General features: G+C 33.2%; 1 protein-coding gene across 1 annotated transcript; it reads right to left on the minus strand.

Moving 5' to 3' along the window:
- Positions 1-13,133: 13,133 nt before the first annotated feature.
- LOC120121785 ((E,E)-geranyllinalool synthase-like) lies at positions 13,134-16,321 on the minus strand. The gene is made up of 11 exons (XM_039141069.1): positions 16,279-16,321; positions 15,944-16,067; positions 15,695-15,816; positions 15,379-15,596; positions 15,157-15,272; positions 14,949-15,047; positions 14,573-14,788; positions 14,374-14,503; positions 14,038-14,289; positions 13,655-13,955; positions 13,134-13,186 (listed from the first exon to the last, which is right to left on the minus strand). Coding segments are annotated over exons 1-11 (1,608 nt in total). The 5' UTR covers positions 16,307-16,321; the 3' UTR covers positions 13,134-13,184.
- Positions 16,322-16,587: the final 266 nt, after the last annotated feature.

Here is a 16,587-nt window from a genome sequence, read left to right on the forward strand (position 1 = left end):
AAATGATTAATTTTATGTTTTTATCCCTTCCTTTTATACTTACACACGCATATCTTATTATCTTTTTATTCCTTCATTTCACACACGATAATTGATCTATGATATCTCCTATGTCCAATTCAGTGGTAGTAGAAATAAAAGTTGTAAAATAGATTTTTATTCAGTTGTAGTTGAGGTAGGGTTCAGTGAATGAAATATTGATATGGATAGTTTTGATCATAACATTTCAAAATTATTTAATTTACATATTTTATTCATACAGTGATAAAGTCTTTTAGAAAATTATTTTATATTAAATGATGTGTTTTGAAGATAAGTATGTAAAATTATTAATGGGATAGGGTTTTGTGAAGGTCCGTCTCACTTCGCATTCAATCAAACGAAAATAAATACAGATTTCATAAATAGTGGAGCAAGATTAGATACAAAAATTAAAAAAAAAAACAAACAAACATAGAAGTATATTCTTTACTGTTATGTCCTATTTTAAATATGTTCTACAAAGCTCACGATTGATATCATGTTAATTAGTAGTCAAAATGGCCTTTCTACATGTAATGACGAGCAAGGATAATAAAAATAATTGAATATGATAGATTTATATATGATTTAATTTAATAGAGTGAATTTTTTACTTTTACAGTCGAATTCGTGAAAATAACTAAAGTTTAGGAAATTTAAAGAGTAAACTAAATAAATTCGACTTGACTCAAAGGTGCTTACAAAAACACCCCTCTCCTTTGTATACATTTTCCTTTGTCCTTTTTTCTTACACATGATCTCTTGGCCTCTTTTTCTCTTTTAATTCCCCATCTCCCTTCTTTTTCTCTTTCTTTCAATAATTTTGATATTTTAAGGGGACGTTTAGATCATGGATTTTTGTATTCCTAAGGGAATATTTTTTTCCTGGGTTAAGATACCCAGGTTTGGATGGGGGTACATTCCCAAGTGATGGTAATATCTCAATACCAAAAGTATTTTTTTGGTCTGTTTTACTGGGAATATTATTCCCACAGCTAACTTAGGTATTCTTTCATTCCCGTGCTTAAGGGCTAAAATACCCTTTCTCATATTCTTCTCCCAGTTAGCTTGTTGTTGTGAAGGAAAACAGTCATCTTCTTCGAATTGGCGACAAAATCTCACAGAGTTCAATTCCTCTTCTGATTTCAAAGACCACATTATTCGTTATCTGCTTTATTTCTTTCTATGTATATCTCTTTGTTCTTATATGATGCCCTTTTTAAAGGCTGAAACTTTTTGGCTTTAGCCCTCACAATCTTTGAGGACTCGCAGCAAGCAATGGCCAGTTGGGTTTTGTCAGAATGCGGCTTAAGACCCTTCCCTATAATCAGATTCTATTCAAAACCTAGACCTTCAATTCCTTCAAACACCAACAACAATGGCCTAAAGATAAGAACTTTACCTGGTTCTTCTCCATTCAAGGTCTCCACTTGGTGTAGAAATAGGAGCTTTGTGGGTTCTTTGAATGTGAGTGCTCCTTTGGAGGCTATTGAGACCATTAATAGGGTTGAAGAAGAAGAAGATGATGGTGGTTTTGATCTTGCTGTGCATCCTCCTTTCAACCTGGCCGACATTGATGTTTTTTATTTTTTCCTTCAATTTGGACATTGATTTATGTGTTTTTGGTTTTGTTGTTTTTTCCTCTTTTCAATGGACATGGTAGTTTCTCCAACAACACGGCATTGAACAGTGTTGATGGTCATCCTCTTCATTCTTCTTGTCCCATACCATGGATGGTTAGTCATTAGTTCTTTGAATACTCTTAATCTGGTCTCATATGAATGAATCTAATGACAATTTTGACTATATTTATGTGTTTACTACCATGTCTAGCTGAACTGGCATTTTGACAACTTATTTGATGGATTTGTTGTGGGATAAGAACAATTAACTTCAAATGATTGAATATTTCAAATTTAGAGAAACAATAGCTATAGTAATATAGAACAGAAAAAAGTAGAAACTGCTTGTGATGCAAACCATTTTATATCATAGAAATGGTTGTTTCGGGGCAATATAATTTTAATTGGGTGATCTTTGGGTCTCTTTGAGATTATACATAGATGTGGCTATGTGATATTTCTCCATGTATTAAGTTTAAGCTTTTGTAAGTTCCAATCATTGATAACTTGCATTAAATCCAATCAGATGATTATTTTGAGTTCTTAATGCAGATTTCTAATTGGATTGAATTGCTAAATTGAAAGCTTCAGATCGTATTGATTTTAATGTTAAACAAGATTTACAGACAGATGTAACGTGAGGATGTTTTAGAGTTTCTTATTTACATTTATGCAATTGCCTTTTACTTTGACAAAAAATTGGGATGGTCAAGCTATTTCGGATTCATTGTAAATTAGAATTTCTCTGCAATAGCATTGTTGTTCAGTTATAGGCTTATACCCATTTAGGTGTATTGTGGTTTGTTTTTGAATATGTTTCTACATAAATAAATATATTGGATAGGGATATTTGTGGTTTGCATTAAGAGAGACATATTGATAGTTGATTGATCACAAGTGACCAGTGTGAAGACCATCCCAGAGTTTCCCAGAACTGCATCTAACAAATTGCTTAGGAGAGTCTTGAGGGACCAAATACAACATGAACTGTCTGTCAAAAGCAGGATGTGAAGGTTGACAACTTCAACAATGCTTCAAGAATCATACATATTATACCCACCAGAATGCTGGAAATTGGATTTTATCTGCGAAAATTGAACTCAACATTTTATCAAATAATAATGAACTGATCGGCGGTTTTCAGAAATACCGGTTCCGAACGGAACTAGCCGTGTGATTCATTTTCTTCTTGCCCCTAAATTGTTATCCTTGTTGAATAAAAAATAGAGTAAAAACTCTAATTGATTGAGAAGAAGAAAAACTCTCTTTAGAATAATCTCACAAAATTGCAAAAGGGAAGAACTCTTAAGAAAGCTTTCAAATGCTTATAATTAAGCTTTGATTGTTGGATAATAAAACTCAAATACAAGTAGGGTATTTATAGGTTACAAGAAACAATCTAAACCACTCATTAAAATAAACACTAAATAATCTAAACCATTGAAATTAAAAATGAGAAAAATACTTAATTTTCACCTAACTAAATTGATGTAAGCAATGACATCAAAACTAAATTGATGTAAGCAATGACATCAAATTAATTTAGGTATGAACTTAGCTTTTTGTAAATAAGTCAGCAATTTGCTCACCTGTCTTGATTTGCCTCATCTCAATCTCTTCTTGCAAAACTTTTTCCCTAACAAAGTGGTAATGTACTTCAACATGTTTAGTTCTTGCATGAAAAACAGGATTCTCCGCCAGCCGAATTGTCGATTGGTTGTCACAATACAAAGGAATTGCATAATCTATTGGAAGATATAGATTATTCATCAACTGTATCAACCATGTACTCTCTTGAGCTACCATTGCTGCTGCTCGATACTCAGCTTCAGTGGTTGACAATGATACCGTTGGTTGTCTCTTGCTATACCAAGAAATTGTTCTGGAGCCAAGCTTAAACACATTCCAGTTGTTGATCTCCTGGTGTCATGATCTCCTACATAATCAGCATCACAATAACCAACTAACTTATATTCTTCACCTTTCTTGTACAAAATACCATAGTCAATTGTACTCTTCACATATCTCAGTATTCGTCGAACTGCTTCCAAATAAGGCTTCTTTGGATTTTGCATATACCGACTCATCACACCAACTGCATAAGAAATGTCAGGTTGGGTCAAGGTTAAGTAGATCAGACTACCTACCAATTGCCGATACATTGTTGCATCTTTCAAATCTTTTCCTTCATGTGCACACATTTTGACATTTAGTTCCATTGGCGTCGAAATTGACTTGCATTCGAGCATTCCAAACCTCTTCAACAAATCTTTAGCATATTTCTGTTGACACAGAAATATTCCTTCGTGTGTGCGATCAACTTCTAGACCAAAGAAGTGCTTAAGTTGTCCAAGTTCCTTCATCTGGAAACGAACTGATAAATTCTCCTTTGTCTGAAGAATTTCTGCCTCATCATCACCGGTTATGATTAAGTCATCCACGTACACTAGCACTATAGCTAGCTTACCTTCATTGACTTTGACAAACAAGCTAGAATCTGCAGGTGTTACTGAATAGCCACTTTTCGTTAGAAATTCAGCAATCTTACCATATCATGCCCTAGGTGCTTGTTTCAATCCGTAGAGTGCTTTTCGCAGCTTATACACATACTCAGGATGATCTTGACTCTGAAAACCCATTGGTTGGGTCATGTAGATCTCTCGATCTATCTCTCCATGAAGAAAAGCATTCTTCACATCCATCTGCCATAAATTCCAGTCTTTGTTGGCTGCAAGTGCAAGTAGGGTTCGTATGGTTGTATGTTTTGCCATTGGACTAAATGTTTCATCATAGTCTAGTCCATACTGTTGAGAGAAACCACGAGCTACCAATTGTGCCTTGAACCTCTCGATTGACCCATCTGGACGACGCTTTATCTTGTAAACCTATTTGCAAGATATGGGTTCCACATCTTTTATCTTTGGCACAAGATCCCAAGTTTGATTTTGCTGAAGTGCATCGATCACTTTTTTCATAGCTGTCATCCACTCAGAACTCTGCGATGCTTCTTCGAACGTCTCAGGCTCTGTTACTTCTTCAATTATGGCTACATTGACATATTTAGGATTTGACCTTCATATTCTTATTGACCTTCGGAGTTGAGATTGTGGAATTGATTCTTCTGTTTCACTAGGCCCACCTTCTTCATTTGGTTGTTGATACACGCCAGTTTGGCAAGGATTCTGGGTCACTCTTTGTTCGACATCATCGCTATTTGGATCTTCTGATTCATCTGAACTTGTTTGGAGTTGAACAACATGTTCTCCCATCTTTTATTGTAGCTTGTTTCCAAATTCTCTCGAATCTGGCAACACCTCATTCCCTAAGGACCACCAAGAAGATGTTTCATCAAATACCACATTTCGTGACGTGTAGTATCTTTAACTAATTGGATCACAACATTTCCACCCCTTTCTCTGGCTGTCATATCCCACAAAGATACATCTAACAACTTTCTTATCAAATTTGCTCCGTAAATGATCAGGAACAATCACATAACATACACATCCAAATACTAGAAAGTAACTAACTGTAGGTTTTATGTTCCATAGTTTCTCAAAGGGTGAAACAAATCCTAACCTTGGTTGAGGAAGTCTGTTGATCACAAAGGCTGCAGTCCTCATTGCTTCAGCCCAAAACCTTCCAGGTACATTATTTGCATGTAGCATACTTCGACAAATTTCTGCAAGATGCCGGTTTTTTCTTTCTGCTGCACCATTATGTTGTGGCGTGTTGGAAAAAGTTTACTGATGACGTATTCGACATTCCCTTAGGTATTGAGAGAACTCGTTTGATCTATATTCTCCTCCGTTGTCTGTACGCAAGCAACATATCTTCTTTCTCACTTCTCCTTCAGCTGATTCTTTGAACTCTTTAAACTTTGAGAATGTGTCAGATTTTTCTTTCATAAAGAAAACCCACACATACCTGGAGAAATCATCAATGAATATTACCATGTACAACATACCGCTAACTGGCTGTTGCTTAACTGGTCCGAACACATCAGAGTGAACCAGCTCCAACGGTTCTTTTGCTTTAAACTTCGACTCGTCATATGATAATTGGTGTTCTTTACCATACTAGCATCCCGCACAGACCGTGTCTATTCTTACGTCTAGTTGAGGAAGCCCCTTAAGCATCGACTTCTTCACCATCACACTTAGCTTAGAATAGCAAACGTGACCTAACCGCATGTGCCATAGATCTGATGTCTCATTTTTCCTTGTCCTGTCTACATATGCAGACTCTGCCGATATCACGTAAATTGACTAAAAACGTCGTCCCTCCATTGTTGGTGTTTATGAGATTTTGACATCACTAAAAACCTTCACGTAAGTTGAGCCACATATAGCAAATTTTTCTTCATTCCTGGGACATGATAAACATCTTGAAGTTGTACATGGTTAGTATTATATCGAGACGTAACTATCGTCTTACCGATGTGAGTTATTGGTAACCTTGAGTTGTCAGCTGTCACCACCAAATGACCTTTATTGTACTCAGACAGGTTTTGTAACTTCTGTTTGTCACCCGTCATATGATTTGAGCAGCTCGAATCTACGATCCAGTCATTCTTGTAGTCAATTCGTTATGGTATTGTTACCGTGAGAGCAAATTCTTCTTCCTCCTTAGCAAATAACGCTTCAGCATCCCAACCATCTTTACTATTCTCCTTCAAACTGGAAGTAGCAGTATTAATTTCAACAGTCTTTTGCCATGTGGTCCATCTTCCCACAATTGTAACACTTGCCATCAAACTTTCTACTATTATCGCGATTCTTGGAAGCTCCCCCTGAATGGGGGCCTTCATTTCCTTGGAAATTTTTCACCTTGTCACCATCCTTTTTAGATCTACTGCCAATATACTGCTGAAAAGTGCCCCTGCTTTTGCTGGTGTAGAGCGCTTCCTCTTCACCCTTCAGCGAGACTCCTCCCATTTGCTTGGCCATGTCTTCTTGACCTGCAAGCAAATTTTCGAACTCAACAAGTGATGGTTGTGTCGGTCATCCCTGTACAGCGATAACAAACCCTCGATATTCGGGTCTCAACCCATGGACAATTATTCTTTTTATCATGGATTCCCCAATAGCAGCTGTTGGATCTAATTCTAAAATTTCGCGGCATATCGACTTCACCTTGTGAAAGTATTGGGCAACCGCCATGTCGCGTTGCGCCATTGATAGAAGTTCATTCTCGAGAAGTTGCAATTTTGTATCGTTCCTATTCGAAAAGAGTATAACAAAAGTGTCCCATGCTTTCTTTGGTGTTTTAGCATCCCGGATGTGCTCTAACATTTCTTCTTTAATTGTGGTATTTAAAGCAAACATTACTTTGCCTGCTTTAATTTTCCACTTTCACAAGATGCCATTGGCATCTTCTGCCACCAATTGTGTAACTTCACTACCATCGACAACCTCCCAAAGGTCTTGACCTTGTAAGTATGACTTCATACATGTTGCCCACGTGTTGTAGTTTTTGTTGCTGAGCTTCTTGATTCCTCCAACTACTTGAAGATCACCCATCTTAACGACAAGGCTTTGACTACACCGAACAAGCTTGAGTAACAAACGTGCAGAGTACTAAATTACTCTAAACACAAAGAAGCTCCACAAGGTTTGTAATAACCCCGACAATAATCTTAAGAAATCTTTTCTGATGTGGAAGATCAGTTAACAACTGCAGCCACAGAGCATACTCAAAATTTCAAGAGACCTTAAAAACGTGGCTCGGATACCAATTGTTGAATAAAAAATAGAGTAAAAACTCTAATTGATTGAGAAGAAGAAAAACTCTCTTTAGAATAATCTCACAAAATTGCAAAAGGGAAGAACTCTTAAGAAAGCTTTCAAATGCTTATAATTAAGCTTTGATTGTTGGATGATAAAACTCAAATACAAGTATGGTATTTATAGGTTACAAGAAACAATCTAAACCACTCATTATAATAAGCACTAAATAATTTAAACCATTGAAATTAAAACATGAGAAAAATACTTAATTTTCACCTAACTAAATTGATGTAAGCAATGACATCAAAACTAAATTGATGTAAGCAATGACATCAAATTAATTTAGGTGTGAACTTATTTAGGTTAATATTGAATTTTCAACAATCCTAAACTCTAAAAAATAAAATCCTATTTAGACTACTTTAGATTTCTAAACTTTTAATATTTTCAGAATATTATCGATCATAATTTGTATGTTATTGAATTAGATTCATGTGTTTTGTTCACTCTAAATTGAATCGAAAATTAATGGTCCAAAAGGTAACGTATAACCTGAAATAGAACAAAAAAAAATTGGACAAAAAATGTTTGAATTGGTTTTAATGGCTAAATGGTCAACATTGACATAATCTTTCAAACGGTTGAATAATATTGTCATTGTAATACATATTGTAATAACGTGAACCGATGGTTTACCCTACATTTTACTTGCTTTCGACTTTAATAGAAAATTAATTAGGTCAAAAGAATGATGTGATTGACTACTCGAAACAACTTGTACATTTTCTAACTTATTTGAATTATGTTTTTATAATATAAATTCATGAGATAAATAATAATGAGAAAGTATGCAAAATTAAGTATAAATATAAAAGATAAATAAATAAATTATTGTATATAGAAGATATAATAAATATTATATCTTAGATAACAAAAATAATTTATATCTTTTTATTATTATGAATATCTATGATAAATTATTGTACATAGAAGAATGTAAACCTTGTCGATTGAAAAATACAATAAACCTCATAGTGAATGCGTCACATATGAACTGAAGCTAGTTTCCACAATGTAAACATTAATATATTTTTACCATAAATTATGTAAAATTTAATATTAATTAAAATTAAAATAATATATGATATATTTAAATACTCAAGTAATATATTATCAACAGATAAAATTTTTATTAAAATAATTTTTATTTAAATATTTAGAATTTTACTTGTTAAAAATATAGAACAAGGACAATTTGGTAAAATATACATTTCAGTAATCTTTTATTCCTTCAACCAAACACGATAATCTTACATTCCTGCCAAACCAACCAAACACAGTAATGTAACATTCCCAGTAATTCTATTCCTTGGTAATATTTTATTACTACTGGTAATCTTACATTCCGTGAACCAAACGCACCCTAAGAGGAAAATTCTCTCTTTCTATATATATAAATATATTATTTAACCAACACTATTTGTTTTATTGACCAATTAATTCGAACTGAATATAATATAGAGATCCCTTATAAGAATGACTTTTTCAACTCAGTTTGATCTATTCACAATATTAAAATTTGAACCTAAGACCTTACTTAAGTAATCTAATATCTCTTTCCACTAAACTAATCGGTGAATATACAATTAAATTTTAGAATCAACTTTAAAATGAGTACATTAATATTTAATTTGAAATCAAGTTTCACATCAGATTATAAATAAATTAATTAATATTTAATTAAAGATTGAATTTAGAAATAAACATTTTGAATCGGATTTGGACAATCAAAACTCGTTCCGCCCTATTATCATCCCTAAGGGTGCGTTTGGTTCACGGAATGTAAGATTACCAGTGGGAATAAAAGATTACCTGGGAATAGGATTACTGAGAATGTTACATTACTGTGTTTGGTTGGTTTGGCAGGAATGTAAGATTATAGTATTTGGTTGAAGGAATAAATGATTATTGGAATGTATATTTTACCAAATTGTCCTTGTTCTATAAGTGTTAACAAGTAGAATTCTAAATATTTAAATGAAAATATTTATATAAAAAATCATCGAAAATATATTTCTTTATTATTCTAAATTTATATACTTTTTAATAAAATTTATATATAATTTTTTTTATAAAATTTAAAAGTAAAATGGGTAGAATAAAAGAGTAAATATATAATGTATTGTTTTAATTATAAATAATATTAATTTTTATATTATTTATCTAAAAATATATTATCATTGTCTTAAAAAGTCAATTCACTCGTCTAATTAAATTAGTGCAATGTTCTGATCAGGAGAGATTATTCAACGAAATTAAGGGAAAGAAATTAAGTTTAAAGATATTGTTTTATCATTTAAATTTTATTTATTTATTTTAATTAAGTTTGTAAAATTTGAATTTAGTTAAATTGAATATATTTGTTGAGAAGTTGTTTAAACATGAGTGTAATTAAATATAATGTTACAATATTGATTGTTTTCAACTTAAAAATAATAATTTAAAAAGAATTATAGTAAGAAGATCAAATTAAATATAAAGTATAAATTTGAGGAATTAAATTAAAAAAACCATTGTTGTGAGAAAAACTGAAGTTACACTTTATAATTATAGGGGTTGAAGACATGCAGTTTAAATTTAGTCAGAATGGACTTAAAATTAAAGAGAATTTGAAAAAAATAATGAAATAAAAGATTACATAATAATCAAATTAATTAAATATTAAAACAATATTATTTTAATTTTCAATTCGAAATTGAAAAATTCAAGTAAAAATGTAAATTAACTCAAGTAATTCACTATTTATCTCTAATAATTCAGCATTTAAAAAAAATACTTTCTAAGTCGAATCAAATTTCACTTTTATATAAGTGTATTAGGTTCAAGAATCAAAGTCGATTATACATATGCACACACAAACTGCTAACAAACATTACTTTCCAGTTGGTGGAGACCGAGAACAGAAGCCTTTTATGTATTCCAAAAAGAAAAAAATATATATTCTCAAGACTTCTTATGTACACGTAAACGGGAAAATTAGCAAGAAATAACGGAACAGAAAGGAGAATTTCATTGCAGACTCTAACCAGAAAACAACCCCCCCCCAAAAAAAACATATTTATATTTAGAGTTCCTCAAACCCTTCCTCATCGCCATCTTCCACCGCCATTTGAAGCTCTCTCCTCCAAGTTTCCGTCTTTTCCAAAAATGAAAATATGTCATTAGTTACATGCCACTTCAACTCACACCATCAACGAAATCAACGAATGAGACGGTTATTATGTACAACACAAAAGCAACCAACAAAAGGAAATAGGAGATACAATATGAGCTGAATTAGTTGTAATGGCACCTTCATCTGTAATGTAAGTTAATGCACTCTCACGCTTCACAATTTGAACCGGAAAAAATAATCAATTGTACCTGATCATCCAAACACCGCAATTGCTCTGCAACAAATAGTATGTTCTCAGAATCTCCCGGTTTCACTACCTTACCTAAACGTTTAGCTACTTCATCGTAGCTAATCATTTCCACCTTGAAACTGTTGCTCATGAAAAGATTGTCCATCCATTTCTATGTACTGGACAACCATACATGGGGGTGTGTTTCCTAAATAAAAACAATATAAGTAAAGAACAGATACAAGCTATGGAAAACACAACAGACCTTGTTACCAAATTCGGTCTCTGCCAACCATGCATGAAACTCTCCCAAGAAGAGTTTCTTGAATATTAGGTGATTCCAAAGAAACATGAAGAAGCAAACATTTTCTTGGGATCTTCGCACCGATACCTAATTTTGTTCAAGAACATTCTCTCAGAACATGAACTACTTATCCAACATAAAAACCAACCATATATGCAATAAAAACATCAGATTGTCATAATACCCAACACACACAGAAAACATATAAAAGGAATTGCTTGTTTCTCTAAAATATATATCATACCATAAATAAACTAAGCAGAATTAAGTTCAAGAGTCGGGCACCCACAATTCAGCTTGTTTTCTTTGTTCTTGTAATCCAACAGATTTTGGTCAAAAAAGGTTAAAGCTCAAGACCACCAATTCAATTTGTCATTTTAAGTGCTGCTAACTTTATTTATCAGAAAAGGAAAAACTTTTTATTCATATATAAAGATTTCTTACACTATAAACAATCTATCCATCCTAACAGGAAAACCATGTTCATGATAATGAATGACATATCTCACCATTCACCATACATCTTCAAGCACCAAATATGATATAAATTTAATGTAATTACTCTATTAACCAACAATCAAACTCAAGCAATATCAGAAATAGGTTAACAGCCTAACAATGATAAGCAGAAAAACCATTCCACAGGGAGTGAAGAGAATAATTCAATTAGAATATAGGCCTGAAAAATTCTCACAAAAGAAAAAAAATTAAAACACAAACACACAAAGGGAAAGGAAACGAGAAAGCAATTAAAAAGCATTGACCTCTATATTCAATTTTGTATTTTTCGACAGCAAAAATGGGTAACGTAATAAAACTCAAGCACACAAAGGGAAAAGAACCCAAGAAACAATTGAAAGATTTTTTTTTATGAAACAAAGTCTCAAACTTAAAACCTATGGCATGGAGGACTATAAAAACCCTAAACAACATACAAAAAGCAACAAGCTTAGTTGGGAAAGCACGAAATTGTGTACTTTGTGGATAACAAAATGAATAAAATAGGAAGCAAAGTCAGAGAAAGTATGAGTTTCATGTGATTTTTGGATCCTAACGACGAAACTTTTACTCACCACAAGCTGAAATCAAAAGCATGGAGGTCGAATTCAGTTTAATTTTCTGAAAATAGACTATCAGGAAAAGAATCTAAGGCAGGGGAAAAGAATCAACACAAAATAGGAGGTTGAAAATAGGAATCAAACCCAACATTAGGAAAAGATTCAAGAGGTTTCAGAAATAAAACCACAAAATATGGAAACCAAGTAACATTACTGGGAAAATAAAAGAAAGAGAGTGGATGAGAAATCTTACCAGAGGAAATCTTACTGAGAAAACCACGAAGGGGGAGAAGGCTATTTTAGACAACGGGACGGGAATGAGCAAATACCTAAGGGAGATGAGGGATTAGTATTCCCGGGAAAACAGTAAAAAATTCACTGTTAGTATTAGTTTATTACCGGTACTTGGTAATGACGCCCATCCAAACGTGGGTATATTAATTTGGGAAGAAAACATTCCTCCCAGGAATAAAATTTACCGTGAACCAAACGGGGCCTAATGGTTATTGATTCTCACTGTTCTAACAATCAACTATTTTATATTATTATCGTTGTTGTTATAAGGTGTGAAAATTGGCATTTTATCTATATATTAGATTTTAGATTTTACGTTCCTCTTTATTCTATCGTTCAAATGTTCTTTTAAAGCATAGTAAATATCATGTATTTAATCACATTTTTCCAAGAGTCATTTGATCAAAAGAAAAACTTTAGAAATATGAAATTAATTTATTAGAGAAGTGCATTTATTTATCATCAAAATAAAATATTGTAACCTTTATTCTTTGTGCAGTAAAGAATTATTTTTTATATTAATGGATTAATATATATATTTTAAATAACTTTATATTTCATCAATCAAACAAGAAAATATTGCATATTTAAGTTACATAAACTAAACATAATAATATTATCAAATATAAACTTATATTTTTTAATCAAACATCCCATTAGAGTTTAAAATAGCTAAAAGGAAACACTTTTGGTAACTAAAACTTACATAACATATAGACATAGTAGGCAAATGAAGAGGTAGGTAGCTCAATCTTTGGTATTTCATATTTGGAAGGGGATGGACCAGTGGGGGAGTTTGATCGTTGATTGCTATCTCATTAATGTTGAATCAAAATAGAGTAAAAACTCTAATTGAACGAGAAGAATAAAAACACTCTTTAGAATAATCTCACAAAATTGTAAAAGAGGAAGAACTCTTAAGAAAGCTTTCAAATGCTTGTAATTAAGCTTTTATTGTTGGATGATAAAATTCAAATACAAATGGGGTATTTCTAGGTTACAAGAACCAATCTAAACCACTCATTAAAATAACCGAAAAATAATTTAAACCATTGAAATTAAAAATGAAAAAAAAATACCTAATTTTCAGCTAACTAAATTCACGTAAACAATGACATTAAAACTAAATTGATGTAAGCAATGACATCAAATTAATTTTGGTGTAGACTTATTTAGGCTAATATTGATTTCTCAACAAATAACGCTGATCACTTTGAGTTGGATCCAATATCTAGAGGGATATATATTGCCTTTTGGATGTCTTGAAGCATATCCATGTTGGAATCATATCTGTTGCTCGAATGGAAGAACATCTGGAACACCTTGACGCATGATAAGTGGAGAAACTTGGATGCTTTTGGCAATTCTCCCAATCTATCATCCATCAGAACATGTTGGAGAAACTCTCCCCACTTGTTGTCAAGTATTTCTCGAACATAGGCAGTCGAATCTTCGATGTCTGCTCCGGGGTTCTCTCTCATATACAGTAAAACATAGTTCATTTTCCCTTCTTCTTGTTCTTTCTGTGATTGTTTGGATAAATTATTAGCAATGATCTTGTTTAAATAGAAAGGAACAGCATCTGGAAGATTCAACGATTTTCACCTGATAGCTCTGTATATCGTTGAGTAAACGAGGTATAAGCATTGACAATTTGGTAACAGGCTGGTATTCCCCTGCCCTAACTTTGCAGTCTGTTAGGCTTGGATTCAACAGATACGAAGCTGGAAGAACAAGGGTATGTAGAGCAATGGATACCATTCCAGTTCCAAGGTATTCTTCTGTTGATGGAACAAATCCACCCATGCTCCACTTTGCCCCCGCCTCCACAAGCCATGAATTAAACGTTTCATACCACTTCATTGTAAATAAAAACAGAAGTTATTTAGTTTTCGAAGGGAAAAAAAATAAGTGAACCGCCGATTTGTTGTGTAATCTTACTGTCTGCTGAAGAAAAAATGTGATATCAATTCCATTCTGATGCAGAACTTTAGCTACAATTTCAGTGACGAGATCATCAAGGGCATTAAAGATGGTCTTACTGTGACCACTCAATCCCTTAGCATCCCATCTACAATACGTTTCAATTACATATCAGTGGATTGAAAATTAGCCTGTTGGTTCTGTGATTGGAAATTACCTTGCGATTGCATCGGTGAGGCTGTTCAATTCATCGAAAGAAGCTTCCGTATCATAAAAATCGTCGGCAATGGTTATCACAACGGCACTTTTTGTGATTATCATCCTAACTTCAGAGTCATACGGCAATGGGATGCTGGAAGCAATGGCAAAGTAACAGTACGTAGTTCTTTCTCGGCCAAATCCCATGTCGCTCATACCCCTGCTCTTGGACCACCTGTATATATAATTTATACAGAGTTATTTGGCTGGTTAGTTTTTTTTTCTCCATAAAATTAAGATTAAATACTAAATCTTGTATTCTGATCTGATGATGACGATGATATAAAAGAACATATTCTGATCTGATGATGACGATGATATAAAAGAACATGCACCGTGTAACTTCCTCCAACTCATTCCTGTATGTTGACTGTCTAAACTCATACTCCGCCACAGCAAGTTGCAATAGCTTCTTATTTAACAGGGTTGACAATCTGCTTCCAAAAGGTTTGATGTTTAAGTATTTGACCTTGACGAGGCATTTCTTTAAGATTTTTAATCATTTTAGTAATGTCAAGTTAAGCTGATATTATATATGTATACCTGTGGGAGGAGGTCTTGCCTACCCACAAAATGGTATTATTGCTGTCCTCGATCCATGCTCTATGGTCCAGACGATCCAGTCGAGCGATCCATGGAAATCTCAGTTCATGCTCCATCTGTTACACAATCACAAACTAGGAAATCAATTTTAGTTACATTAATATACCACTAATTCTCTTTCTATATATAGTTTTTAATATGATGCGGGGAGGATTCGATTACCATTTTCTTCAGCCCGGTACATCCAAAGCTAGTATCTTTCAACGCAATTTTCTCCAACACTTTCCTAGAAAAGGATCTCGCCTCCTCGAGCTTATCTTCTCCTGGAAACTTAAGATCTGTGGCTCTATAAACATTGAGCATGGAGATTGACAAGTATTCGTGATTTTCTTCGATATGAGCTCGAACTTTCTCATTGTTCATGAACCAACATAATCGACCTGCTATGCGAAACATAAATATATATAATCATATTTCTATGACGTTGTAAGAATTTAAAAGAAACCAAGACGGAGGTTTTTTTTTAATTGAATCGTACCAGGCGATACGGTATAACCATGCATGCGGAGTAGTCGAAATGCTAAAGAATCTTTGTGCAACTGGATTGCCACATCTGCATTATTGCCTGACTTTTCTGGTGACTCTCGAGTTTTGTAATTCCTGAAAGTTTTAATAATAGATCGACGTCAAAGGCTAGGGATGTTTATCAATCGTGGTAGTCGAAAAAGAGAGTTTTGGTTTTTATTGGAAGAATATTAATGTTACACGTGTGTATTTCCTAACGTACCAGTAAATCATGGCCAAATTGTCTTCAATTTCACGTGTAAAATGGTCAGCTAACCCCAATCTTTGTAGGTGATTGACCAAACAAAGCCATATTAGCTCTTCATCCATGGGAAAAGTTGGTGGAACTGCATAAAACATAATTTGTTCTTTTTAAAAGAATACTTTTATGAAGCAATCTATCCATGTGATGTCATATGATTAGAAATAAAATAAAATGAATTTGATTTTAATTTTAATTTTTTCTATGATAGTCGGAAGATGTGCTAATGGAGGTTTAATAAATTTTGAGGTAACAAGGCAAATGCAGAACAAACGTTGAAGTTTAATTTGGCTGACCTCCATTAGCACATCTTCCGACTACCATTTGAAGATTAGCACATCTTCCCACACACTTCAAATGTATCTTACCGATAAACAACCACCACGACAAACTGAAAACCACGCTTTAAACGTATTTTACCAATCAATCCCAGATTAAAAAGAGCATCAACAAGGGAAATGACCTCTCTATAAGCTTGAAGAGAAGAATCAGAAGAAATCTCCTCAAGCCTGTCAATACACTACTCACTTTGCATTTTACTTTTTTAAGGATTTATATTTGGTTAAATCTAACCTATCATAGAAAAAATTAAAATTAAAATCAAA

This window comes from Hibiscus syriacus, unplaced genomic scaffold (assembly GCF_006381635.1).
Source record: "Hibiscus syriacus cultivar Baekdansim isolate YM2019G1 unplaced genomic scaffold, ASM638163v2 tig00110383_pilon, whole genome shotgun sequence".
In the NCBI taxonomy this organism is placed as follows: Eukaryota; Viridiplantae; Streptophyta; class Magnoliopsida; order Malvales; family Malvaceae; genus Hibiscus; species Hibiscus syriacus.